Here is a 26187-nt window from a genome sequence, read left to right as displayed (position 1 = left end):
TGGCAGCATCTACACTACACACTTAAAGCACTATCATACCACTTTTAAACAGCTGTAAAAAGGTAAAGGACCCCTGATAGTTAAATACAGTCGCGAACGACTCGGGTTGTGGTGCTCATCTCGCTTTACTGGCTGAGGGAGCCGACGTTTGTCCGCAGACAGTTTTCCCGGGTCATGTGGCCAGCATGACTAAGCCGCTTCTGGCGAAACTAGAGCAGCGCACAGAAATGTCATTTACCTTCCTGCCGGAGCAGTACCTATTTGTTTCCTTGCACTTTTTGGCATGCTTTCAAACTGCTAGGTTGGCAGGAGCTGGGACCGAGCAACGGGAGCTCACCCAGTCGTGATTCAAACTGCCGACCTTCCGCTCGGCAAGCCCTAGGCTCAGTGGTTTAGACCACAGCGCCACCCGCATCCCTTAAACAGCTGTGCCTTCCTCCAAAGACTGCTGGGAACTGTAGCTTGTTAAGGGTGCTAAGAGTTGTTAAGAGACCCAAATTCCTTTTGGAGAGCTACAATTGCAAGGGTTCCCTGGGAAGATGAATGGATCATTAAACCACTTTGGGAATTGTTTGCTCTCTGAAAAGAACATTCAAAAACGTTATTTCGTCCTGCGTTCTGAAATTGTTTGATGCATTCTCCTCCCTTACAGTTTTGCAGCGTTCTTCTGCATGTGTAGATACAGCATTAAAAACCTGCATGTTTGTGTTCTAAGAGACAGACATACAGTGCAATCTGTGAGGGTAGAATTTCCCCTTTCCAGTGTGTGCTCTGAATCTCTCCCCCCCCCATATTAATATTTATTTTTCAGACAGCAGACTTTGCTTACAAGATAACTTGGGGGGGGGGCTAGGGAGGAAGGCTTAAACATAATAACTTGGTGATTGCCATCCTCATTTTGTTCCTTTATCACTGTACTCTTCTCAGCTTTCTTCTATGGATCCACAAACAAGTTAATTGCGTGGTGATCCAGAAAGGAAAATTGACACTGCAGAGAGACTGAGAGTATTTTTGCTGCCATGATGACTATTCCTTTCTATTTATAGGCACAGCAAAGCTTGGGTGTTCGTCCAATAAACAGATGTGCCCATTGGTGATACCGTGTCCTAACCATACCTTTTAAAAATTGCAGCTCGGAGCAGGTGCTCCTTTCCTAAGCAGCTTACAGGTCGGGGGTGGATGAATTAGGCTTGTGTGGAGAAACTTCGGCTGCCTTCTCTGGCGTGAAAGAATGTCGAAGGAAACTTTCACGTTCACTTCTTCCACCCTTCGCTCCTTGCGTCTGCAGCGAGAAATGCTGGAATGGGAAGACCGGCGGAGGGCTGCGTCTCGCCAGTCTGTGAGTCGGAGGTACCAGCCTAGTTTGGGGGGCCTCTCTGCACTCCCCAAACTTGCCCGACGCCCACAGTATTGCCGGGATCCTGCTGTTCACAATGCCCTGTACACAGGAGACTTGCCAAGAGTCCGGAGCATTTTTAAGGACGAAACTACTGCCAACTTGATTGTGGAGACCCTCAGTGAGGAGCTGGTGTGGTCTGCTGAAATGGGTAAGAAGGGGTTGTCCATAGTGGAAAGAAGGTCACTTGGATTGGTCACTGGCCTTTTCAATTTTGACTCAGTTCTGTGGGGGTGGGAGACTTTTCAAGGCTTGGGTTATGGCAGGACGACAAGTTGGAGCACTGGGAAAAGATTCAGCATTACAGGGTCTGTTTTTAGGATTTCTTGTTAGCTTAGAAGGGCACGGGAAGACAATTTAGAAAAAGAACATGATAGAGGCGTATAAAACGAATATGCACTCACTGTCCTGAAAACAGTTCCACTGCCCTTTAAATACCCAGTAATTAAAAAAAAACCCAACAACAACAGGAAAAGTGAATAGCCAGAAATTTCGTTGTACTCACAAAAATGTGGCCACTTCAGTAAAAGTGGTTAGTTTGGAATCCCCTTATGAAAAATGGTATTCTTTGTAAACAGAGCCTTCTGTCCCATTGCTTTTATTGCAACATAGGTATTTCGACATGGAACCAGTAGTAACTTAGGCAGAAAAAGTTTGCAATTTTCTCTCTGCCATCAACAAGTTGCAACACTTTTAAGAGCAATAGCCTCCAACTTCTTCAGACTTGAGGCCCACGTTAATCCACAACCTGCAACACATTGCCCAGTTTTTAAGTAGTTTCAGGGCAAACAGCAGTATTACGGTATTTCATGTTCGCTCGCTTGCATGGAATTTCTGGTCACTAGCAAGGGTTACCCAGGCTAGTGCTTAAATTCAAGAGCTGGTCAACCATGAGGCTATTGCTTTGGGAAAGCTCCCCAGAGGAGAACGATGGAGAAAGTCGTACTGTGCTGTTTGTTCCCATCACCAGAGAATTGTGGAATTCTGTGCTTCTAAATATTTATTAAGGCATTTGTTTTGCTCATTGGCCATCATGGCTGATAGTTCTATCATCAGATTTTGTGGCAGCCTAATCATGCGTTGTGGGAAGAATGTGTTTGTTTGCTTGCCCTGAACCTATTGCAAATCGATTTAACTGGATGGCAGAGAGCTCCAGTATGGCGGTATTAACTTGCCGCTCTTCAGTTTCTGATCCTCCTGCCCAATAATTTTCTTCTGCAGGGCTGTGGGTGCTAACCCCCCAGAAGAAGCACACTTCTCCATTGTGCATCACAGCAGCCAGAGGCTACCAGGATTGTGTGAAGCACCTGCTCTTGCAAGGGGCTGAGGTTGATGCTGTCGTTGGTGGGAAAGCCGCCATTCATGAAAGCTGTGCCAACCACCGCGCAGAGTGCACTCGCCTGCTCCTGAGCTACAGCGCAAACCCCAATATTCTTTCGGAGGACGGACTGGCCCCTCTGCATCTCTGCACCACTCAGGAGTCTTTGCCGTATGTCTGGGAAATTGGGAAGGGGTGTGTTTGTGGATTGAATCTTTGCAGCAATAAGGCGACAGCAGAATAGCAGTAAAGTAATTATCCAAATAGGACTAATGATTAGCCTGTATTAGACTAACAATTAGCCTTTCTGGTGGACTTGGCAGGGGGCTCCTTAATTCAATTGCAAAAGTGCTTTTCTCCCATGCTAAATTAAATGTAGATTGTACTGCCTCAGTAAATTATGCAAAGCATGGTGTTAAAGATTGCAACCCTTGGGCAATTCAGATTCTGAAGCAAGAACCACCGAATCCTGTACAAATCAACCGAGTTTAATCTTGTTTTGCATAATTGCCTTTGTTTACCCTGTTCCCTACTGTTTTCTGGTCCTGCTAGCCTAGTCATGGGGGTGGAGAGCATCTATGCAGGGCAGTGGAACCCCAATCACTGGAACCTTTCTCTAGCTACGCTTCCGGAGAAAGCTGGATTCTTCTGTTATGGACATGTGTCCAGTTGAGCCGAGGTCAACGTAGCCAATGAACACATCAGGGTGAAAAGCCATGGCAGAAGGCACAGATTAGGTTAATACCTGTCAGGGGGTTGTTGCAGCTACTCTCGAGTAAAGACGCTCCAGTCCGCACTGTCTTTAAGAGTTTTATTGTGCATACTATTTACAGTGCAGAGATAACAGAAAACATGACCGCCTAGTCCGATTCAGAACCCAGCAATGGCTGCCGGCTGCTCTTCAGCCAGCATAAAAGCCTGGGAACCCCAAAACGCCACCCCTTCGCCTCTTGCTGGCTGGGGCGGCGCCTGGGCTCCGACGTCTCGCTGAGTCCCTCATCCGCTGACCCTCGAACAGAGCAGTGCCAGGGCTCCGACACCTTACTGAGCCCTCTCTCCAAACCGCTCCATTCCTCATTCCATCCTCCTGACTCGCTGCTTGTGCTGTTGCTGGGCGAAGTGCTGGTCAGGATGACGGGGGGGGGGAGGCTCCCTGTAGGGAGTTCCCCTGACAATACCCAACTCTGCACAACTTTGAAGAGTGCACAACACATATTTATACAGTCCCGGTACACTGTTACACGTGAAGGATGCGTGATCATGTGTTTCAACAGAATACCTTACATTCAGTCTTCTTGGAGCTCAATTCCCAGAGTCCTTCGGGAGAGTCCTGTCACTCTCCCAGACATTATTAACACTACCAGGAAATTTCCAACCACAAGGTCTGTTGCAAGTGGACAACTTGACTTTTGCTTCTAAAAGCACCTTGCGGACAGCTAAATGGCTCATGCTAAGTAGGCCACATCGTTTGCAAGCATAATCTAATGGGGGGGGGGAGAAGCCATTGTTATGGACACACTTAGGCCAAAAGGGTCCACTATCAGTTGCAGGGTCATGTCCTGTATGGTTCCTGATTCTTTGAAAACAAAAAAAAACAGAGTGGCAGAGGAATGTGTTCACTGCTGCTTCCCCAAATAAATATTGTGCAAGCTTCCTGCACCCACCCACGGGTTGGATCGTGTGATGGTTTACAAATTCCCCCACGGCCACTCCTTGTGCTTTCCAGATGTGCCCAGCTGCTCTTGGAGTACGGAGCTCTGGTCAACCAGAATACAAGAGACCACCGTGCTTCCCCATTGCACGTGGCTGCAAAGCACGGCCTGGACGACCACGCGAAGCTCTACCTCTGCTATGGAGCAAAGGTTGCCCACAGGAACCGAGAGGGAGAGACAGCCCTCAATGCGGCCTGCGCCAGTGCGGACAGGCCTGAGGAGGCTGGCCGCTACTACCGGGTGGTGAAGCGGCTGCTGGAAGGTGGGGCCGACGTCAGGATAGCTGGCCGGAAGAACCATACGCCCCTGCACAACGCCTGCAGCAACTGCCACATCCGCATTGTAGAGCTTCTGCTGCAGCACGGGGCTCAGGTCAACGTTAGAAACTGCGCCGGCTACACACCTGTGGATTGTGCCCTGCAAGCGGTGGAAGATTACCTGGAGGGGCAACCTGAGAGGCTCATAGCCACCTTGCTCAACCATGGTGCCGCTTCTATCGATCCCAAGGTAAGGCTTGCCACCTCTATAAGCTGCTGGCTGACCTTGGTATTGGGGAACCTTTTTGTAGATAAAACCCAATAGGAGGAGAGGGGAGGGCTGGCTATACCATTAGGCAGCTTTGGGGTAGCAAAGAGGTGCTGGAGGGCAGAGTTGTTTGTAGGGTGTGGTCTGCCCTGCACCCCTTGAGCTACCTTGTTGTCCTCTTGCATGATGGAGGACACTCTCTCTCCTATTGTCAGCGCGCTAGTAAATTTAACCTACCATTCCATATGTGGAAAGCAAGGTGGGTGGGAGTCATTTGGTCCTTGGTTAGGCAGCAACATGGTTTGGGTTGGTCCCAAGGCGGTGGGGAGGAGAACATTTGTCTGTGGCAGCCTTGGCCAACCTGGTGCCCTCCAGCTGTTCTGGACTACAGCTCTGTAAGTCATAGCCTGCATAAATAGAAGGAAAGGAATGATATGAGAGAATCAAGGCTTGGTGGGGCCTGGAGATGGAAGAAGGGGTCCCTGGGAGTAGGAGTAGAACCAAAGGTTGTGCAGGAGCCTGATGTCCCACCTCCTGGTTATTGGAAGTCATGCTCTGCAACTCCCACTTGTCTTTTTCCGAGATTTCCCCCAGGTTTTGCCAGCATGTTCCTAAACAGTTTCCCATACCCATATGTATTCTAAATATATATTTTTTAAAAAATGTGTATTACAAGATACTCAGGATTACATATACTGTGCTTAATTATTTTACTGAGCCCTTGAAATCTTGGTCTCTGATATATACACCGGCTTGGCTTTTTGAATTTCATCCTTTCAAGTTTATAAGAGCCTTCCTTTGCCAATGAAAATTCCCTGGAAATACTCAGAAGTCCTAACTGGAATCTTTCTGTTTTCTTTTTCTTTTCTTTTTTTACTACTGAATGAAATTTCTTTCTTTGCACTGTGATAATACAGGAGTTCTGGCTGAAGAATTCCAAGGGAGGTAGCATAGGAGATTACTCTGATTTTATCTGTGTGGGATTGATAATTATATTATTTCATGCACCTTGCTTAAAGCAAGTTTTTCCATTAAGCAGCTTATATATATATATATTTCTAAATAAATAACTGAATCTACCTCTTCTTTTCTTTCCAGTATGTTCACACATGCATTCTCTCTCTCCCTCTCTCTCCCTCTCTCTCTCTGCTTGGTAATTTTGCCTTCAGATGCTAAAATTTTGTGCCTTGTCACCTCAGGCTATGGAGGTTGTTCTAAATTCCTATGACCGGATCCCACCCTGTGATTCTTGGGTGGATTCTGTGCCTCTTGAAGTGTGGCAGGTAAATTCCTCCAATCCAATGTAATGCAACACAAAAACAAACACATATACTGTACACGCACTTCTGCAATCACAAGGCTTGCTGTTTTGTCCTGCAAAATGGGAGATGGTGCATCAAACAATGAATCTCGGGAACAGTGCATCTTGGGAAGAAGGTGAGGCTACAGCTCTGCTTCCCTGACAGCTAGTTTTCTATGTGTGGAGACTACATTTTTGTATAGCGGAGCGCAAATGCAAGCTCATCTACCATTTGTAAAATCCAGGCCTCGTTTCCCCCCTTCTAACTCAGTACTTTCTGCCACCTGACGTTTCTTTGACTACTTACATATTTATCCCTGATCTACCCTTAAAATTCCTGTTGTCTCTAAGCAAAGGGACTACTCAACTAATCTGGTTAGCCACCCCCTCAACCATATCCAACTAAATTCTACTCAACAAGCCCTCTAAGATTAATGGCCCTAAATTAGTCATGCCCATTCATTTCAGTTGTCTGAACATTGGGTACAATCTATTATGCCATCTGAAAGTTCATGGAACGCCATTGTTGGGTTAGTTCTCACTGTGGTGGTCAGCTTGTGTCCATGAGGGCTCTCATGATGGTGGAGAACATGGGGTGGAGAACATACCTACCTAAACATGTCTCCTTGAACTAGTATGTTAGGCTGGAACACACCTCCCTAGTGTGGTGGTTCTCTGTGAATGTTTATTTAAAAAATACCTTGCAAAAGGGAAGAGGGAAGAGTAAGGCTCTCTGGGAGGTTTGAGTGGTACCGCTTGCCTGTCCTGCTGATGAATTGATAGGTGTGTTTCTGGGCTAGCATTATTCCCCTATTACAGAATTTCTAGTGCTAATTATGCGAAATGTGTGGAGTGCAAAGTGCTCCGTAAATACTAAGCATAATTATAATATCTCCAGAGTTTGGAAAGATTTGTAGTAGTCCGTTTTATTTTATTTTCTATAATTATACTAAGGTAAAGGTCAAAAGGTAAAGGACCCCTGGACGGTTAAGTCCAATGAAAGGCGACTATGGGGTTGTGGCGCTCATCTCGCTTTCAGGCCAAGGGAGCCAGTGTTTGTCCACAGACAGCTTTCTGGGTCATGTGGCCAGCATGAATAAACCGCTTCTGGCACAATGGAACACCGTGACGGAAGCCAGAGCACACAGAAATGCTGTTTACCTTCCCGCCAGAGCGGTACCTATTTATCTACTTGCACTGGCATGCTTTCGAACTGCTAAGTAGGCAAGAGCTGGGACAGAGCAACAGGAGCTCACCCCATATGCCCCATAGGATAATATGATTTTGTATGGCATGCCTGCCTGGTTGCTTCTGCTACTACAGGGACAGGGAGCATGTGGCCCTCAAGATATTGCAGTTCCTATCGGCCTCAGCCAAGGCTCGGGGAGAAGAATGAGAGAATTATGTTTGTGGTGGTCAGTGGAGGCTGATGTGTCTTAAGACTCAGAAGGCGGAGAGGCCAACACAAGAAGCAAGAAGGCAGGCTGGTGGGAAGTGCCTGAGGGCAGACTGCAGTTGGTGGGGCAGTACCCAATTCGCCTCCATGGACCAGCCTGGTGGTGTGTTCGTTCAATGCCTCATTTTACTTCTCTTGGCATTTTGACAGGAGCATCAGGTGTTCTACGATTCAGCCATCTGCCTGGTGAATCAGCCCCGCCCTCTGCAACATCTGGCCCGTTGTGCTGTGCGGAAGCAGCTGGGGCCGCAATGCCATCAGGGCATTGCTCAGTTGAAACTGCCATCTTCTCTGCAAGACTACCTGCATCTCCCACTGGAGGGCTATCTCCAGTGATGAGGAATGTACACATATCTGGCCTCAAGAAGATAGAAGTCAAAAATTCAGAATGACATACTTATTTTTCCAAGTGGCCATTTCTCCAAATGTAAGAGGCTGCTCGCTAAGCACTATTAATAAGGCTGTGGTGAAATGTAAAATTGTATGGGAATGCTATTAGGGTTGCCAGACTCAATAGAGGACAGGACTTCTGTGCCTTTAATTGCCCTGCTCTCTTTTGAGTCTGGAAACCTTAAAGAGAAACCAGCAGACCCTTTGCTTGGAAATTAAACAAAGGGTCTGCTGGTTTCTCTTTAAGGTTTCCAAACTCAAAAGAGAGCAGGGCAATTAAAGGCACAGAAGTCCTGTCCTCTATTGAGTCTGGCAACCTTAAATGCTATATTCAGCAGCCACCTGCTCTCTCATCTTGAAGTGGTCAAGGATCACCAAAGAACCCGGGGCCTGCATGAGCACTTGGGCACCTGACACTTTAAATCTAATTTATTTTAATTATATTTTAACACATTTATATTTATGTTTAGGTTTGAAAATGGCTGACAATTGCCCCACAATGTACTGTTAGGCCCCTTCACCATATAATCTTTGACTGTACCTACCCCATGATATATGCTGTAATCTGAACCTGATTAGTATTAAACTGATTGTTTCCTTTATTTAGCTTGTGTCTGCTTTTATCTGTTTTCTCTTATCAAAATGTTAGTCAAAGATGTCCCTTTGAATCTAGCAGTGTAACAAAATCTCTTGCTGCAATGTTCCAGCTCCTGCCCGCAGCACCATGTCATAGACATCATCATCGTTATTGACCTGCCTATCTATTTATATAACCTGCCTCTTTTAATCAACTATTTTGTATTAAAATGTATTAAAGGCAGCTAACTATCACAGCAAACTTTTAAACAAGAAAAAAATACTGAATGACAATGCAATCAAAAACAGAATAAAAAGAGGAGAGCCCATTTCAAAAGACGGTGCCACATAACACCCTGCTGGAAAAGCTCACCAGAAGGCACGCAGCAGTGAGACGCATGTGCCCTTCCTTGGGCAAAGTCTTTTATTGAATACAATGAAAAGGAAATATATTGCTTCTGCAGCAGATGGAGGATACCTTGCTCTGGATTCGCTCAGTGGCTTAATGCAGATGTTAAGCAGTGAGAGGCGCAAAATGGAGCCATGTGGAACACCATAGCATAACTCCTGGAGGATTGTTGCCATCAACAATAGAAGTGGCCATCAACATGAGAAAGGGAACTGTTGCAACATGGTCTAGTGTGCATGCCCCCCGCCACTGTGCCCTAATATTCATTCCAGGACGGTGGTTCCCAATTAGCTAAGTATTGCAGACCCCCTGTTTTTCAAAAGCCAAGCCATGGACCCCCTACAACCAACTATGGTGGTTTTTGTTATGCAAATGGTGCCACCAACGGGGGGGGGGCATTACATGCACCCCTTGAGGTCCATGGATCCCCAATTGGGAACCACTAGGATAGTAGGACTGATAATATCAAAGACTGTCAAAAGTTTTAGGAGAGCAAACAGAGCTGAACTCCCCTTGTCTCTCTATCTCTGTCTCCATCAAGGCAACCAGAGATGTTTCAGGGAACAGGGTAAAATGCGCATCTACACAGATTCTCATGGATCCTTCACTTTTTTAAAAATAAACAAATCCAGTGTCAAATCACATCTGGAAGCCACGCCTACAGACTGGACTATAAAAAACGTCGATCCAACACTTTGCCACGCTGCAGCACCACAAAAAGATGGATCCGAGGCATGCATATGATTAATAGGATTTTTATATTGAAACAAGATAAAGCCACCATGATACTCTCTAGACCACTTGTTAATACAGAAACTTTTCTTTCACGATTTGTGAGCTTTTATGTGGAATGGGACCAGGGTGTGCTAGAAGAACAGCTGCTTTTGTGTTGACGGGAAAACAAATTTTAAAATGTTCTGATAACATTTCGGAAACCTCCCCCTACTAATGAAGCTCCTTTATTATCCTCTTATGCGTGGAGGCTGGGCAGGGAAGCGGGTGGACTGCGCCCAGGAAAGAGTGACCTGAAACAGCCTTGCAGTGCGATCTCTTAACATTGCAGTTAAAACCTCCGTTTTTTTCCGATTTCCCCCCTTGGGTGGAAAGGTGTGGGGGTGGGCAGGATAAAAATACTCGGACGTGCACATATATATCAATTTATACGGTGCTGTTTGGTCTGTTTACTGGCAAACGAAAGGCATCCCCTCTCACGCTTTTGGCGAAAAACACATTTCACAGCTACGGTAGATAGTACAGTATATAAAATGATAAATGTAACGCAATACGCCTTGGACGCGTAATATACACGTCACCCATTTCCTTCCACAACGGTTGCTATGGCAACCGCAGCCTTCCATCCTGGCAACCTCGCGCGCTTCGAAATGACGTAGGTAGCGGGCGTTAGTGACGTAACCGTTTCCTCTGGGGAAGAAAGGGCTCTCGGGCAGGTGAGTGACAGGTTCCCGGGCCCCCCGCTTGAAGCTCCGGGGCCGGGACACCTTTGAAGCGGGCCCTTCCGCTTCTCCCCCCGGGAAGTCTCTCGGCGCCTCCCGGGTGCGAGCGCTGCCTGCTCCCCGCTCTGCTACTGCCCTTTTCCTCGGCGCCTCTCCGCCCTTGCCGTCGCTTTCCTGCCCGCAAAAATGTCGGAACTTTCCGCCCCTCTTTCGGGCAGCGTTTCCTCTGCCCCGGCACCTTTTCTTTTCGTTTGCACGCTGCTTTTTGGGCCGCTTTCTCCTCGCCCTGCCTCCTTTCTGTCACCTCGCGTGGCCTTGAAGCTGCTTCCCTTTGCACTGGCGAGGCTCCATGTCCCTTCCCCCAAGCAACTCTCTCCCCCTCCTCCCGCCTAGTGGGCTGTTTGTTTTGTTTTTAACTTGGGAAGCAAAGCTCATGGCGAAGCCTAAGAGGGAGAACAGAATGGAACCTTTGTGGGGAGGCATCGGGCAGGGGCAATGCCCATAGAAGTTAATACCCGGGAGACGGATCTTGCTGAAACTGGGACCGGATCAAAGGTGATGGGGAACATCAGAGCAAGGCTAAACGACAGAAGTTGAGGATAGGCTCCTTGAAGGCTTCATAGACGGGAGAAGCAGGAACCCAGCAAAAGGCAGGTTGAGGCACTTGGGCAAAACATAAAAGCTCTCAGCTACCATACACTTCCTTTGGGGTCAAGGAGGAGATAGAAATCACCTGTGCTACATCATGCAAATAGGAGGACTACATGGAGTGCTTACGTCATTAAGTGCTTATATCATGCCAAGTTGTTGGTTCCTTGCTCCCTCCCTTATCCATGGAAACTTAATGTGCCCCAGTTTTTTTGTTTACAGCGGCTACATCCCCAGCAGGCCATAAAAGTCAATGGCAGGAGGCTAATTCTTGCCAGTCACATGTATTTTTTCCATCATTGGATAAGGGGGTGGTCTGGGTCAATCTTAAAAATCCTAATGAGATATAGGGGAGTATATCTCTGCCACTCCCTGTCCCCCGCCCCTTTTAACATCAGCTGGACAAGAAGAAATTAAAGATATTTTTCTGACATGGAGAGAAGTAGTGGGAATTGCTTCACTTGCTTAGTTTCTGTATATTGGGTTGTTATTAGGGTTGTGACATCAGAGAAAGGTAGGGTTGCCAGACTCAATAGAGGACACGATGTCTGTGCCTTTAATTGTCCTGCTCTCTTTTGAGTCTGGAAACCTTAAAGAGAAACCAGCAGACCCTTTGCTTAATTTCAAGCAAAGGGTCTGCTGGTTTCTCTTTAAGGTTTCCAGACTCAAAAGAGAGCAGAGCAATTAAAGGCACAGAAGTCCTGTCCTATATTGAGTCTGGCAACCCTAGTTGCTATTACAGTACCCTGTTTGTCCGAAAAGAAGACGTAGCCATAAAATAAGCCGTAGCAGGATTTTTAAGCATTTAAGGAATATAAGTCATACCCCAAAAATAAGACATAGTGATAGGCGCAGCAGCAATGCCAGCTGCGGCCGGAGGAGGAGGAGGAAAAAAATAAGACATCCCCTGAAAATAAGCCATAGTGTGTTTTTTTGAGGAAAAATAAATATAAGACAGTGTCTTATTTTTGGAGAAACATGGTATAAGGTCAGTAACAAAGCTGAGACTGAGGAAAGCATACTCAGTCATAGCAGTCTCTTTCCCCTAAGTAATTGGCTTTCTTCACCTTATTGACATTATAAGACATAGATCAGAAGTACTGCCTTGAATTGGACTGAAAATCTATTGAAAACCAGTACAACCAAATAAAAAAAATCCTTTCAGTAGCACCTTAGAGACCAACTAAGTTTGTCATTGGTATGAGCTTTCGTGTGCATGCATACTTCTTCAGATATCTGAAGAATTGTGCATGCACATGAAAGTTCATACCAATGACAAACTTAGTTGGTTTCTAAGGTGCTACTGGAAGGAATTTTTTTATTTTGTTTCAACTATGTCAAACCAACACGGCCACCTACCTGTAACCAGTACAACCAGCACAGAGCAATGTAATGTACTTCTGTGAACTATGTACCCCAGGTGCTTCCAAGAAGACATAGTTTTGAGTCACAAACTGGTTCTGCAAATGGAAACTTCTCTTAACCTGGAGGCAGTTTTATTTTTTAATATTGAACAGGGAGGCTAGCAGGCAAGAGGATGTGAAGGTCTTAGGTTACAATCTAGTGGGATAACCAAGGCTTCAGCCTACAAGCTTTGGCTCATATTACAAATATTAGATCTAAATCCCACTTGGTAAGCAAGAAACAAATAAACCTAGTCCCTATAAGTATGTCCTTAAGTCATATAAAGTTTGGCTGCTTGATATTTTACTCCTGATAACATGCACCAAGTTGGTAAATTAAAGAAATAATTGTTGGAATACAAAGAAACATAGGTCTTCAGAAATCTGATGATTTGTTGGAAAGGTAGTGTGCATAAGCATGCAATCTTAACCACTCTGTTTTCTAGATCCTCTTTCTCACTGCGTATATATCACCAATCCATCTTTATACAGATTGCAAAGCATTTTGTACATTGTCTTGTTTATCCTTGCAACACCCTTTCATTCCCATTTTACTACTGGAGAACTGAGGCTGAGATAGCAACTTGCCCAAGGCTCCTTGAGGTCATGACTGAGTTAGGGGCTAAATCTCACAGGACTAGGTTGAGAACTATGAATTGTGCCTCTATGACTTTTATGCCTATTTTATATAACATTCAGAGAAAGAGGAAAACTGAAAACAGCAGGTAAAACCAGGGGTAAAAACCTCTCTCTCTCTCTTTCTCCTTAATTAAAAACTGCAGTGAGACATGGGACTGAAATCCTAATCAGATGCCATCTGAATTTCCCTCTGCTGTCAAGACCAGAACTGCTATCCTTGTTGCTCCCCCTTTCTCTAAAGCTAAGAGATGGAGCCCCTTGAAGTGACCATCATTGAAGGTGTGGGGGATGAAGTCACTGTTGTGGCTGGCGTCATGGTCCTTATCATGGCCCTGGTCCTGGCCTGGCTTTCCACATATGTGGCGGATGGTGGCAGCCATCTTCTGGGAACGGTTGTGGCTACTGGAGATTCAGCAGTAATCCACTTGAGCCCCATCGAACGCTACGTGGGGAACTCGGTGTCAGAACAGTCGGAGCCCCAAGGTGCTGCAGAAGGGGCTGAAGAGAAGGCAGAAGAGGGTCCTGCTTCTGATGCAGGTCCTGCAGTTGAGCAAGGAGACAGCAGCAGTAGTTCAGATGCTACCTTAGACCGTCTGTTGGACATTCAGGGCCTGTCCCAAAGGACCTTTTCTATTGCTGATGATTCGCAAGAGAACCAGAGAGTTCCACAAGCTGTGCCTGTCATGGAGGAGAGTGAACCAAACCCAGGATTTATCAAGGTGCGCCTCAAATTCCTCAATGACACAGAGGAGGTGGCCATTGTGAAGCCAGAAGACACCATTGGCATCCTCAAGAGGTGAGTGGTGTTGAATATGAATAAAATATGCACAAGTCCAAAATGTAGCATCCACATATTGGGTTTTTTTTTTTTTGCAGTTAAAGCAAGTAAGTAAAATGGTTTGTCTCATATGTTGTTAACAATATTAATCAACTGAAAGCCAAAAGAAATACTTGCACAAGTACATCATCTATACATGTGTTCAAACCATTTATAAGAAAAGGTTTGATAAACAGAATGCAACATCTCAAAATCTTTAGTCGCTGATCATTAGAATGTGCATAAAAAACCCTTTAGCACAAGTTACAAGAAAGAAGATTCCAACTATACATCAGGAATAGCTTTCTGACGTAAGAGCTGCCTGACAGTGGAACGGACTCCCTCGGGAGGTTGTGGATTATCCTTCATGGGAGGTTTTTAAACAGAGATCATATGGACATCTGTCATGAATGCTTTAGTTCAGATTCCTGCACTGCAGGGGGTTGGACTAGATGACCCTTAGAGTCCCTTCCATCTCTACAGTTCTATGATTCTACTGTAGTCTGGATGACACAGTACAATGAGAAAGAGGATCATGCAGGTAAATGTTCTCTGGTATACTTATGACTGACATTTTTTGTATACTTCCTTCAGCATTGTGAAATACGTTTTAGTTTTGCACAGAAAGAAGTTCTGTCCAAAGGTGGTTCTGGCATACAGTACTGATTATAAGGAACCATTGCATTATATGCAGCTGTGAGCAGCGCTAGCAGATGAACCCTATTCACTTTGAGTGGCATGAAGCATGTTGCACAGCAGTCTGCTGAACTGAATCATTCACCTGACCTTTAAAAAACAGCACTACACATTTGAGGGTGGGGGTGGGAGATGAACAAAAAAATGTTTTCAAAGAGTGGGAAAGCTTCAAAGAAAGCTTTGCAGGTGGGTGGGTGGGTCAGTAGCAAGAGTTGCATGTAGTTTATTAGCCTACAAAGTGGTTGGGATGAAGGTTTATTCCTCTTAAAACTTTAAGAGACCTCCAAGCGCACTCACACCAGTGCAAGACTTCTGTACACCAACTACCAGCTCAGCAGTACTTCTTGGAATACCCCTGGGGTGATGTGAGCCATGGGCGTTCCAGGAAGTGCTGCCAGGCTCCTAGGATCCAACATGCAGAGATCCCCCCCCATTTCATGCACCCCACCAACTTCCACATCCCCTATGAGAACTGCTACTTGTGAACACATTTATAGGGTAGTGAGGTGTGTTGCTTATTTTAAAGCGGCTTTACCCCGCAACATCATGCCCTGCAAGTATTTTGTACTACAACTCTCCTCAGTCCCCGCCGGAACACCCATTTAAAAGCAGTCCATCAGTATTCCTCTCTCTCACTCTCTCTCTGACCTAGATGTTCATTTCCTTGTTTTTTTCTCCAAAGCAAGTACTTCCCAGGCCGGGAGAATCAGATGAAGTTTATTTACCAGGGCCAGCTTCTCCAGGACCAGGCACGGACTCTTCGCTCTCTCAACATCCTGGACAATTGCGTAATCCACTGTCATCTTTCTCAGACTGCTACCTCCGCCATGCCTGACCCAGTGGTTGCACCATCGGAAGCTGGCGGTATCACTTTGAGCATGGGCAACCTGATGATTCCCATTTTTGTGGTGATGCTGGCAGTCATCTGGTATTTCCGTATCAACTACCGGCAGTTATTCACAGCCCCGGCCACCATTTCCTTGGTTGGGGCGACTGTCTTTTTTAGTTTCCTTGTTTTCGGGATGTATGGACGATGAGCAGCCATGGGGAAGGAGGGAGTGGCCTTAGCTGCCAAATCTTGAGTGCTCTCTTGTTTCATACTTCCACTCATTCATACCCTGTGAGGGACAGACAAAGCTCTTATCCAGAATTCTCCGCTGATGGAGGTTAGAGCCCCACAAACCCTTTGAGTTGAAAAATTGTACTTAATGTCTACATTTTCTATCGCTACAGCATTTGGGCATCTTTGAAGAGTGATGCTAGAAGAGGGGAATGAGACAAGTATAGAAAAGAGCAAGGCCACAGGCATTTGCTCTGATCTCGCCCTACTCTCGGGATAGAATCCTTTCAGCTGTCAGAAGCATTGCCTTGCTGTCGTCCGGCTTCTAGGCCTCAAAGAGAGATTTGGCTGCCACGTTCTCCTCCACAGCTAGGACTTGGAACTTGGTGATGATTTTATCGTAGAGAACCCATTTGTACTGAAGTACAGTTCCTGTCCCTTATGCTCTTAAGACTTCTGAGCCCCGCAATAGAGGAAACGGGCTCTCCACCTAAGCATTTGCCTGTTTAGTTTGCTGCTGCTACTGCTTTGGAAAGCATGAATGGAATGATCTTTGAGCTCATGCTTCTCTCCATTTCACCGCCACTAATTACATGGTAGTTACACAGTGACGCACTGTGAACTAGTGAGACACTTGCCTTCTCCCCTCCCACCTTGCCAAGATACATGCACCTTGAACTATGTTCTGAAAACACTTGCCCACTTCTTACTGTACGGACTCCATTGAGATGCTCACACTACCCCTGTGCTGTAGAAAAGAAGAGCCCTCTCCAGAGAGGGCCATTTGCATGTGCACACTCTGCAAGGATTATGACCCCGAATGCCATTAGTAACCAAGATGCTTGCATGGTTTGCCTCTTAACTGTCTATAGGAAGAACATTGGCAGCGCTTGGGGGTTAACCAGGTTGACTTACAAGTATTGAAACCACACGTATCTCCTTGGAATTCACGGTCATTGGTTGAGAGGGCTTCAAATAGAAGACAGACAAGCTGAATTTCCCTTATTGTCTTCTGCGTCAGAGGTGACAATTTTACATTGAAGACATAAAAGACCAGGACTGGTAAATGTAATCACCAGACCCCTCTCTGCAAGGTTGTAGGCGACTTCCCTTTGAGCTTGCTAAAGTATTTTAAATCCCACAACTTGTCTCTTAAGTGGAGGGAGTTATTAAATTTCAGGCCTCATGGTTGCTAACCTAAGTTGGAACTTAATAACCAACTTCAAATAGTTCTGATGGTAATTATCAGTGCCAAGTAATTTCCCACTCCTCAAAATCAATCTCTAGTATTTGTACCACTGATCCAGCTTTTAAAATCAAGGCATTTATTAAAAGTTGTCAGAAATCATTCTTTTAAGTTAAACCTGCGCTTGACATCCACTGTGTGAAATGTACTATAAAAATCCATGCAGATTTTATGTCGTCGTGTTTTCTTCTGTGGAGTTAGTTCAAATCTGCTTTAAGATGAAGGAAAATAAAAACAGGCGTCTGAATAACTACCTCTGGGTACCTGTGACAATTAAGCATTGCCTCTAAATGACTAGGCAGGGAAGCTTTTTGTGAAATTTGGAGAGATTGAATTCTTCCCCCTGCCCCGCCCCGTCTTTGGTGTGCTACATAGCTTATTAACAGATGAGTGAGTGGATGTGTGTGTATGTCCAGTTATATACTTGCTAAAAAGGACTTTTGCTGGAGCTGGGAAGTTTCCATACCCAAATTTTATATACTTTACTAGTTGACCCTTCCACGCGTTGCTGTGGGTTATCCCTGTGGCTGCCCCCACCCTGTGACGAACCATGACGCGTTGCTGTGCCTGACTCAGGGTCCTTGTTTCCCAGGAAAGGGGGAGGATGTGTCCGTTTCCCCCTGGACTATGTTTTTTCATCCCCCCCCCATGGTTGTGTCTTATCCCTGTGATTACTCCCATCCTGTAGTGACCCATGAGATATCCCGTCTGTAGGCTGTAGAGGCGAGACCTAGTTTGTAGGCTTTAAAGTAGAGGCGAGGCCTAGTATGTCGGCCTTGGCTTGGGCTAGTATTTAAATGCGAGCCGAGGCCTCCGCCCTGTATCTCCATTCCTGACTCCGTGGGTTGTCTGGTAATGGCTGCCTTGGTGGTTTCAGTTGCTCGGTTGGTGACATCATTATTTGGCGCTGCACTTCAGAGCTTTTGCTGGTGACAGTGCGTGATCTGCCTTTCTATTGGATGCTGCTGGAGTCTTCAGAGTTTCTGCTGGTGATGTCTAATTTGTGCACCACTTTTTTGTGTTTAATCATTATTTTAGGTATGAAAGCTGTGCTTTACTGGAAAAAAATTTATGCCAGATCCCTCCCTGATGGGCAAGCTATGCTTTGTCCTAATTTGTTGCATTTTGGTTCAGCGGTTACGGAGGGTGTTACATCCGCGCACGCAGTGGGAACATCATATATAGGCTTTTCACACCACCAAATTGGGAACACCTTAGCTACATCATGGGGAAGCAGGTGGCGCTGTGGGTTAAACCACAGAGCCTAGGGCTTGCCAATCAGAAGGTTGGTGGTTCGAATCCCCGTGACGGGGTGAGCTCCCGTTACTCGGTCCCAGCTCCTGCCAACCTAGCAGTTCAAAAGCATGTCAAAGTGCAAGTAGATAAATACAGTGGGAAGGTAAACGGTGTTTCCCTGTGCTGCGCTGGTTCGCCAGAAGCGGCTTTGTCATGCTGGCCACATGACCTGGAAGCTGTACGCCGGCTCCCTCGGCCAATAACGCGAGATGAGCGCCGCAACCCCAGAGTCGGTCACAACTGGACCTAATGGTCAGGGATCCCTTTACCTTGCTACATGATTTACACCAGGCATGTCCAACTCGCAGACTGCAATCTACTCCTATATAAAACTGGCAGTGATCTACCCGGTTGTTGAGCTTTTTGGGGGGAGGCTTCAGCAAAGTTGTGTTGTTTTTTTGGGATGCCCCGCAATTGACCGGTAGATCGTGATCGACCTGTTGGACATCCCTGATCTACACAGTCTAAAACAGGGTTGCCTAACTTGTGGTTCTCTACCTGCTTGATTCCTATCAGTCCCAGCTAGCATGGCCAGCACTCGAAGAGATGATGGGTGTAATCCTGCAACATACTCAACCAGAACTAGCCTTACAGCAAGATTGCGTGCTCTATGTAGACTCCAAATTTTGTTTCAAGAAAAGGTAAACTTTCTGGGAGTTGGATAGCACATGTGCTTGCTCCTGCAATTTACTCTAGCTTTTGAGAAGGAGAAGGAGCTTTGTAGAGCACTGGTCTCTTCCCCAACCCTGCAAAGCTGTTTCTCTGTAGCTTCTTGAGATTTCACAACGTGCTTATGCCTGCCTTTTGACAATTAGATTATTTTAGAGGACCATGTCTACACACTCACACTCAAGTCTTTCAGGTGCTGTCCAAAATTGCACTTTTTTGTAAATGCAAAAAGCCAAGTACCCTCTGGTTCAGGCATCCCAAAACTTCGGCCCTCCAGATGTTTTGGACTACAATCCCCATCATCCCTGACCACTGGTCCTGTTAGCTAGGGATCATGGGAGTTGTAGGCCAAAACATCTGGAGGGCCGCACTTTGGGGATGCCTGCTCTGGTTTCACCAGATCATCTGATTCAACACTGTACTCTCTAGATGAGGATTGAGTAGGCATTGAAAGCAACAATTTAACAGAACTAAGAACAGCCATGGACTGCAAAAAGATCAAACCTATCCATTCTGAAGGAAATCAACCCTGAGTGCTCACTGAAGGACAGATCCTGAAGCTGAGGCTCAAATAATTTGGTCACCTCATGAGAAGACAAGACTGGGGGGAAACTCTGATGTTGGGTAAGATTAAGGGCACAAGGAGAGGACGAGATGGTTGGACAGTGTTATAGAAGCAACCAACATGAATTTGATGAAACTCCAGGAGGCAGTGGAAGACAGGAGTGCCTGGTGTGCTCTGGTCCATGGGTCACGAAGAGTCGGACAAGACTACCTGTAATTGACTAAGCAACAAAGAACAGCCTGAGGCTCAAATACCAAGCAGAGTTGCAGTTTATTTACACAGGCATTCCGCAATCCATGGATGGGCAGAAAAAAAAATACAGATTTGACAGGGTTGTTTTGTTTTTTAAAAAAATCTAGCTACCTACCTGTACAAGCTGAGATTACATACACAAAACAAGTTTTAAAAAATAGTAATTCATAGACCACAGTACAGTACTTACTCCAATTATTTCTGCACATGTTCAAAGATATCACATAGGTGCAGTTTGTACATCATCATCAACAAATTAAAAACCTCTCAACAGTCCACTCATGATAGAATACACGGGTTTGTTTTTTCTTCTTCAAGTGAAACAGGCCTACCTTAAAAAAAATTAAAGGGTGCAAGTGCAGATACAGAGCCATATATAAAAAGACCTAGGTCTTCACCCACCCCACCCCTCCCTCAATTAATGTTCAAAATTCCCCAGATGCTACACTTCCCAGGTTATCTGCAACACTATCCCAAAGGGTTCAGTTGCAACCATGGAGGCTGAGCAGGGGTCTTCCTTTTCCCTCAGTCTGGCCACTTTTGCGCCGCTTCAGTTTTACAGGTACATAATTTTAATGGGGTAGCAACTGGTTGTCAGACATAGAGAAGGCAACTGATCCTGGTTTGAATAAAAGTCTACCTCTTCTTCTTCCTTACTATTTCTCCCTGGAAAGATATGATTCGGTTCAACTAGTTAAGTCAGAAGCAGGTGCAAGTCTGATCATTGCCTGCATAGCACAGGCCGTCAAGTCATGTTTTCAAAAACATTTGCTAAAGCACAACATGAAGCATTGGTTTCTAACGATGGGGGAGTGCAGATTGCCATAGAAGAAAACAGGTGACCTTTTTTTTAAAAGGTTAGTTTCATAAGAGTGTAGTGCAGGGTCCATCTTCAAGACAAAAGAACTACAATTCAGCTGGTAGAGCTCCAAGTCATGCTATTTAACTTTAAATAACATGGAGTTCTTGGGGCGAAAGCTTGCCTCATCCTCTGAACAGTCCCTGCATACCTTGTACCTTTTGCCTAGGGAAGCAAAGTGAAGAGAAGCAGGGGGGTGGGGAAAGAGAGAGAAAACCAGTAATAGTGTTAGCTTGCTGGGTAGGCTACCTCTACTTCCAGACATGCTGAACATCATCAGTTGCACACTCCTGTTCAGTGACACAATCTGGGCCCTCACAGGCAGGAAAAGTGTGAGAAACTAAGGAGGAAGCAGGAAGACATAAGGGTCTTCGGAGACCCTCCATACAAACACCTGAACATGTAGTGAAAAGTTTTCTGTTTCGGGACTGTAGGAAGTGATTGCTCAGAGAAGCCTCTCCTTACAGAACTGAGCCCATGAATTTTAGCCGTGGCAAAGGCAGACTTTCGTCTGCAAACCAACTGGCTTTTTCAGCTGCTATGAGAATGGAGGAAAAGGTTCTACAGGCTCAGTCCTGAAAAACCACCACCACCAGCAGACATAGCTGTGCTGAAGCAGGCATGTGTGTAGCTGCAACAGAACAGATTTATGGGAGGAAAATCTTAGTCTCTCCCCCCCCCCCAACACACACATTGCATCCTCTGGAATAGAGGAAAGGGAAGAAGAATACGCGAGAAATTCCCTTTAAGTATGTTTAGAAGCTGGGGGTGGCGGGCGTGGGCTTGCACAAAGCTTATTGGACAGCACATGCCCTTTTCTAAATCTTGTCAAAATTCTGGAAGAGAGAAGCACAGAGACACAATGAAAACCAGCAACCCTCCACCTTCCAGAATCAACTTTGCAATTTCAGGTTTCCATCTAGGACCACCATGATTTCTGGCGTTTTAAAAACTGCACCTGCTTACAGAAGGAATAGAATTCAGGCCTGGATTGTGGTGGAAGGGAGGTTTATATAGATGGGAAGAGAGCGGTGGAAGTACTCACTTAAGTGTACACATCCTTCCTCCCATCTCTTCTGCTGCCCCACCCAGGCAAACTTAGATTGGCTCTAATACTCCAGCAAGGTTTTGTTTAGATTCGACACACAGGGGCCACAGGAGGGAAGGCAGTGCTTAGCTTACCCCTCCTGTGCTTGACCTTCATTAACATCTGGGGGATGTTAAACAGCAGAGCCATTTTTAAAAAAAATTAAAAAAGCAACAACCAACTATTCTAATTTACAGCCAGTTTTTAGGGCTGTACGGAGATTCATACCTGCACACGGAGCATGTATAAAGCATTGCAAATCTTATGGTATTGGCTCACCAGAGTTGGGCAAAATGTAGATTTGTGCCCAGTATAGGAGGAGTTAGGAAGCAAAGAGCTGCACCAGCTTCCTGACATGCATCGCTGGGAGAGACTGCCCACACCATCAAAGCCATTCATCATGTTGCTTCATACACAGTCTTGAAAATGCCATTTGGCAGGGAAGCAGACACCGTTTGGCAGTAGTGACAGCAGCAACACAAGACCAAACCTCTCTTCCGCCTCCATCCCAGTTTGCTCAGGTTGTGCAGACGTCTGAGGACTGCTCTCTGCAGCGAGAGCATTATTCCTGCTTGGGAGGGCAAGAGGGACCCAGCAGCCATGGAGACAGCCTTTTGAACAACGGAGCGGTGCCGCAGCAGCTCACAGGCAGATTCACGATCTGGTGCCCCCTTCGCACGACGGAAAGGAGGCTCCGTTTTGGAGCAGAGGCTCTCGAGAAGGAAGGGCAGGCACTGAAGCACAACAGACATTCTCCATTTCCCCCCAGAGACCCTTTAATTCTCTTGCAAACCAGGCCGAAAAGGCTGCAGGCCGACACACACCACGCCGCCCAGTCAGTCTGCAGGGTTGCTAAGCGATACAATGCCACCGTATATATAGTCATGATTGAACATCCACTAACATCACAATAAATAGTCGTGTTGAAACGGGACGGTGGGGTGGGGGAGGAAGGAGAACAGCGACTCCCTGGCTAACGGAGTCACTCATCTTCAAGGCCCCGCCTCTAAACACCACCACCCGCTTTTCCCCGGAAGAGGTGGGTGCCCACTGCACCAAAAGCAGTCCGGTCCTTTCGTTCTCACATCCAGTGGACACAAAGGGCTGTGCAATGTGTGCTGGAGGCTTGGGAGGAAAAGGGAGACATGCAGCCAACTCTCTTCACAGTTCATAAAAAGGTGTGCCTGAGAGGAGACAGTCCTGTTCCGGGGCACCTCCCCTCCTCCCTGTTTTCTTTATCCTCATCCCAGCATTATTCAATTGATGTCGTCATAAAGGCTGGGGGTGGGAGGTGCAAGCTGCTTCGGCTTCAGTTTCTTCTTGCTGGAGCTCATTCCTGGAGCACCTCCTACCAGGCTCATGTGCGGTTTCTTCTTTTTGGTTTTCCGGGACTCTGAGTTGTTTGTACCTGAGATGGAGAAGAAGGCAAGTGCCCATTAAGCCTCTGGTATGTTTCATAGCATTCTCTGCTGGCAACACTTTGTAGCTTTCTGATCAATCACTCTTGGACTGAACGCATCAGCCACTTCATGCTCTGCATTGTCACACCCGCGAAAGCCTGTTCATGCATGCAAAACAACGACGTGGAAGCACGTGTGCGAGAATCGTCACAATACCATTCGACACTTAAATGACTCTCAGCCAAACATATCAACTGCATAAGTTTAGAACTATCGGGTCCAAGAAGTGACATGTGCATCGCTGCTCAGTATTATCACCATGTGACAAGTTGGCATGTAACTCTGTCTTTCAGAATTCTTAGTTGCCTAAATGCTTCCTCCGTGCTCCACCAAGATCGAGCTATTTTATGACTGCTTCTTATTGTCTTCCTCTCACTGCTGCCATGCTGTGCCCAACACCTGGAACAGTGGGTTTCTAGTCTTCTATACTCAGGGGGATCCTTCCCATATTGATTTTATCTGCCAAGGAGTTTCTTGGCATGGCAGAGGATTCTGAAAGGAATTCTCCACTCTCAGGGGGTGCTAAGCAATGTCTTCTGGGCCCAGTGCACTGCAATACATTATCAAAGGACAAAGCTATCTTTCAAGGCATCCTGCCCACCATTGTTAGTCTCCATGCCATGGACCCTCCAGGTTCCTGGAAGACTCCCTCCAATCCCTGAAGATTTGCAGCCAGTCTTTGTGGCCATAAATCAGTGCTGGAGAACACCCCCCCCCCCAAAAAAAAACCCATTAGTCTCCACCTTCCGATAGCTCAGAATGTCCAGGAATCAATGGAGTCGTAGTCCAGGAAACAAATGGAGGTCCATACAATTTCTCACCCTAGTCTCACAAAGCACATAGCATATGCAATGTCTGGCCTAAATCAATCAATCAATCAATCAATCTGGGTGTGGGTGGGAATGGATGACAGAATAAGGCAAAATGCTGCAGATATTGTTTCAGTATCCTTGCCCCTTCCCAATGACAAGCACAATATATTATGCAAAGTAAGAAGTTCACACCATTACAGTGGTACCTCGGGATACAAACACCTTGGGTTACAAACTCCACTAACCTGGAAGTAGTACCTCGGGTTACAAACTTTGCCCCAGGATGAGAACAGAAATCGCGTGGCGGTGGCACGGAAGACCCCATTAGCGAAAGCGCGCCTCAGGTTAAGAACGGTTTCAGGTTAAGAACGGACTTCCGGAACGAATTAAGTTCATAACCCGAGGTACCACTGCAAAAGGTTCTTGGGGAAGATTGTTTTAGAACATGCCACCCCAGCACTAATGGTAGCCCAGTCCATCACCAACTTATGCCGTGCTCTAACTGGGCACCCCGTCCAATTCTTACTTGCTTTCGATGAGGCCGAGTCAGAAGGAGAGATATCTGAAGATCCGTCCCACTGCAGTCTATTCATGAGGGCTTGACTTTCCGCCACGTCAAAACTGTCGTTCTCCACGCTTCCTTCCGTCTCGGGAAGTGAGCTAGGAAAAGGGGCAGATGTATGAGAAGGGGTGAAGGAGCAAGGCGACCATCCCTCAGCTGCTGCTGCTGCTTCTCGGCTGAGGTTTTAAAGCCACGTCAGAGTGAAAAGGAAACAAGGCAGCGTCACAAAGCAAAAACGCTCCACTCCTCCTCCTTGCCTTCCCATACAATTTGATCGCTTTCTCTGGAGAAAGGATTCTGCCAAACCTTTGCAAAACGTTCAGGACTTCGAGCCACATAATACTCAAGATCACTTTTCAGATGAGATACTCCCAGTGTTAGCATTCCAGGCCCCCTAATTATTGGCTGCAGACAGAAGTAGTGCATCATTATGGATGTGACTTCAAGAAGATAGCTAGCTTAGATGCCTTTGCTTTTTTTATTTTTTAAGGATTAGAATGAATTCATGGGTAACTGATCTTATAGATGGCTTTTAACCTTTATAGCCAAATGGAACCTCCATGTGTAAGAGCAGTATATTTTATAAATACCAGGTACTATGGGAGTGACTTTTTTTGTTCCCAGGGTCACTCGACTAGCCACTCCTGGAAACAGACTAGACCAGGTATGGGGAAGCTGTGGACCTCCAGGTGTTGTTGGACCACCATTTTCATTGTCCCTGAGCACAGTCCACGCTGGCTGAGACTGCTAGGAGGTGGGAACCTAGCGATATCTAGAGGATCCTAAAGGTTCCCAATCCTTGAACTAGACCAAAATGGCAAAATCTTCTGATTTACACTTCAAGACTCTTAACAAAGTTGTCATACCAAGATTAGGAATGACACGGGGCTGGTCCCCACCATGTCCAATCTTTGCAGGTAAGATGGGAGATTTTTAAATTTGCAATAATGATCGAGGACTAGAGGGTCCCTAGTTATTAACTGATGCAGAGTACCAGGGATGTGATCTAATGTGATCTAATGTTGTGCAGTGCATTAAAACAAAATTGTCTAGCCCAGGCATCCCCAAACTGCGGCCCCCCCAGATGTTTTGGCCTACAACTCCCATGATCCCTAGTTAAGAGGACCAGTGGTCAGGGATGATGGGAATTGTAGTCCAAAACATCTGGAGGGCCGAAGTTTGGAGGTGCCTGGTCTAGCCGACTGAGAAAGCAAGATGTGTGGGCAGCATGGGGTGGAATTGCAGAAGCTTGAGTGGATGGAGGCTGAGGATGACTTGCTGATGATAAGGCTTCAGGGCAACTTCTTGGCTTTCCAGTCATGTGCAAACAGAAGGGAAGTTATGCCAGAGAGAGAGAGAGAGAGAGAGAGAGAGAGAGAGAGAGAGAGAGAGAGAGAGAGAGAGAGAGAGAGAGAATGCATGCAAAGGTCGTTCAGGTGAGTAATATATGCAGAATTTGGGTGCTCTCAATGCATGCTGCGTATTGAAGCACAGTAGCCAATGAAGGAGGAGACATGTTTGCGAGAGCTGCTGCTGGATCAGGAGAGCTTCCATCCAGGCAGCAAATCCCAGGCAAGACA

At 46.2% G+C, this 26187-nt stretch overlaps 3 protein-coding genes across 9 annotated transcripts in view; 2 read left to right on the top strand and 1 right to left on the bottom strand.

Annotated features, from left to right (window-relative positions):
- The first annotated feature begins 1113 nt into the window (after positions 1-1113).
- ASB16 (ankyrin repeat and SOCS box containing 16) lies at positions 1114-13502 on the top strand. 4 transcript variants are annotated; one of them, XR_009558462.1, is made up of 5 exons: positions 1114-1547; positions 2618-2885; positions 4441-4933; positions 6121-7427; positions 7858-7923. XR_009558462.1 is itself a non-coding variant. In XM_035136126.2 (5 exons), exons 1-5 carry the CDS (start codon positions 1232-1234, stop codon positions 8041-8043), a joined length of 1377 nt encoding a protein of 458 aa, XP_034992017.1. In that variant the 5' UTR covers positions 1114-1231; the 3' UTR covers positions 8044-8252. The 4 variants fall into 4 exon arrangements, 3 of the variants coding, with proteins under 3 accessions (XP_034992017.1, XP_034992019.1, XP_034992018.1); XM_035136126.2 differs by having other exon boundaries at positions 6121-6234; positions 7858-8252; XM_035136128.1 differs by lacking the exons at positions 6121-7427; positions 7858-7923 and adding an exon at positions 13370-13502.
- TMUB2 (transmembrane and ubiquitin like domain containing 2) lies at positions 13475-21254 on the top strand. Its single transcript, XM_035136129.2, has 2 exons — positions 13475-14022; positions 15422-21254. The coding sequence occupies exons 1-2, from the start codon at positions 13475-13477 to the stop codon at positions 15774-15776; spliced, it is 903 nt and encodes a 300-aa protein (XP_034992020.2). The 3' UTR covers positions 15777-21254.
- The window catches only part of ATXN7L3 (ataxin 7 like 3), a 30591-nt gene continuing 24230 nt past the window's right edge, over positions 19827-26187 (bottom strand). For all 4 annotated transcript variants that reach the window (XM_060281524.1, XM_060281525.1, XM_035136122.2 and 1 more), the window contains 2 exons: positions 24572-24705; positions 19827-23181 (listed from right to left, as the gene is read on the bottom strand). In XM_060281524.1, the coding sequence (XP_060137507.1) occupies positions 23030-23181; positions 24572-24705 (286 nt within the window). In that variant the 3' untranslated portion in view covers positions 19827-23029. The remainder of the gene's footprint in view (positions 23182-24571; positions 24706-26187) is intronic.

This window comes from Zootoca vivipara, chromosome 13 (genome assembly GCF_963506605.1).
Source record: "Zootoca vivipara chromosome 13, rZooViv1.1, whole genome shotgun sequence".
In the NCBI taxonomy this organism is placed as follows: domain Eukaryota; kingdom Metazoa; phylum Chordata; class Lepidosauria; order Squamata; family Lacertidae; genus Zootoca; species Zootoca vivipara.
Note: the sequence above shows the minus strand (reverse complement) of the source record. Positions and strands in the feature narration are given on the sequence as shown.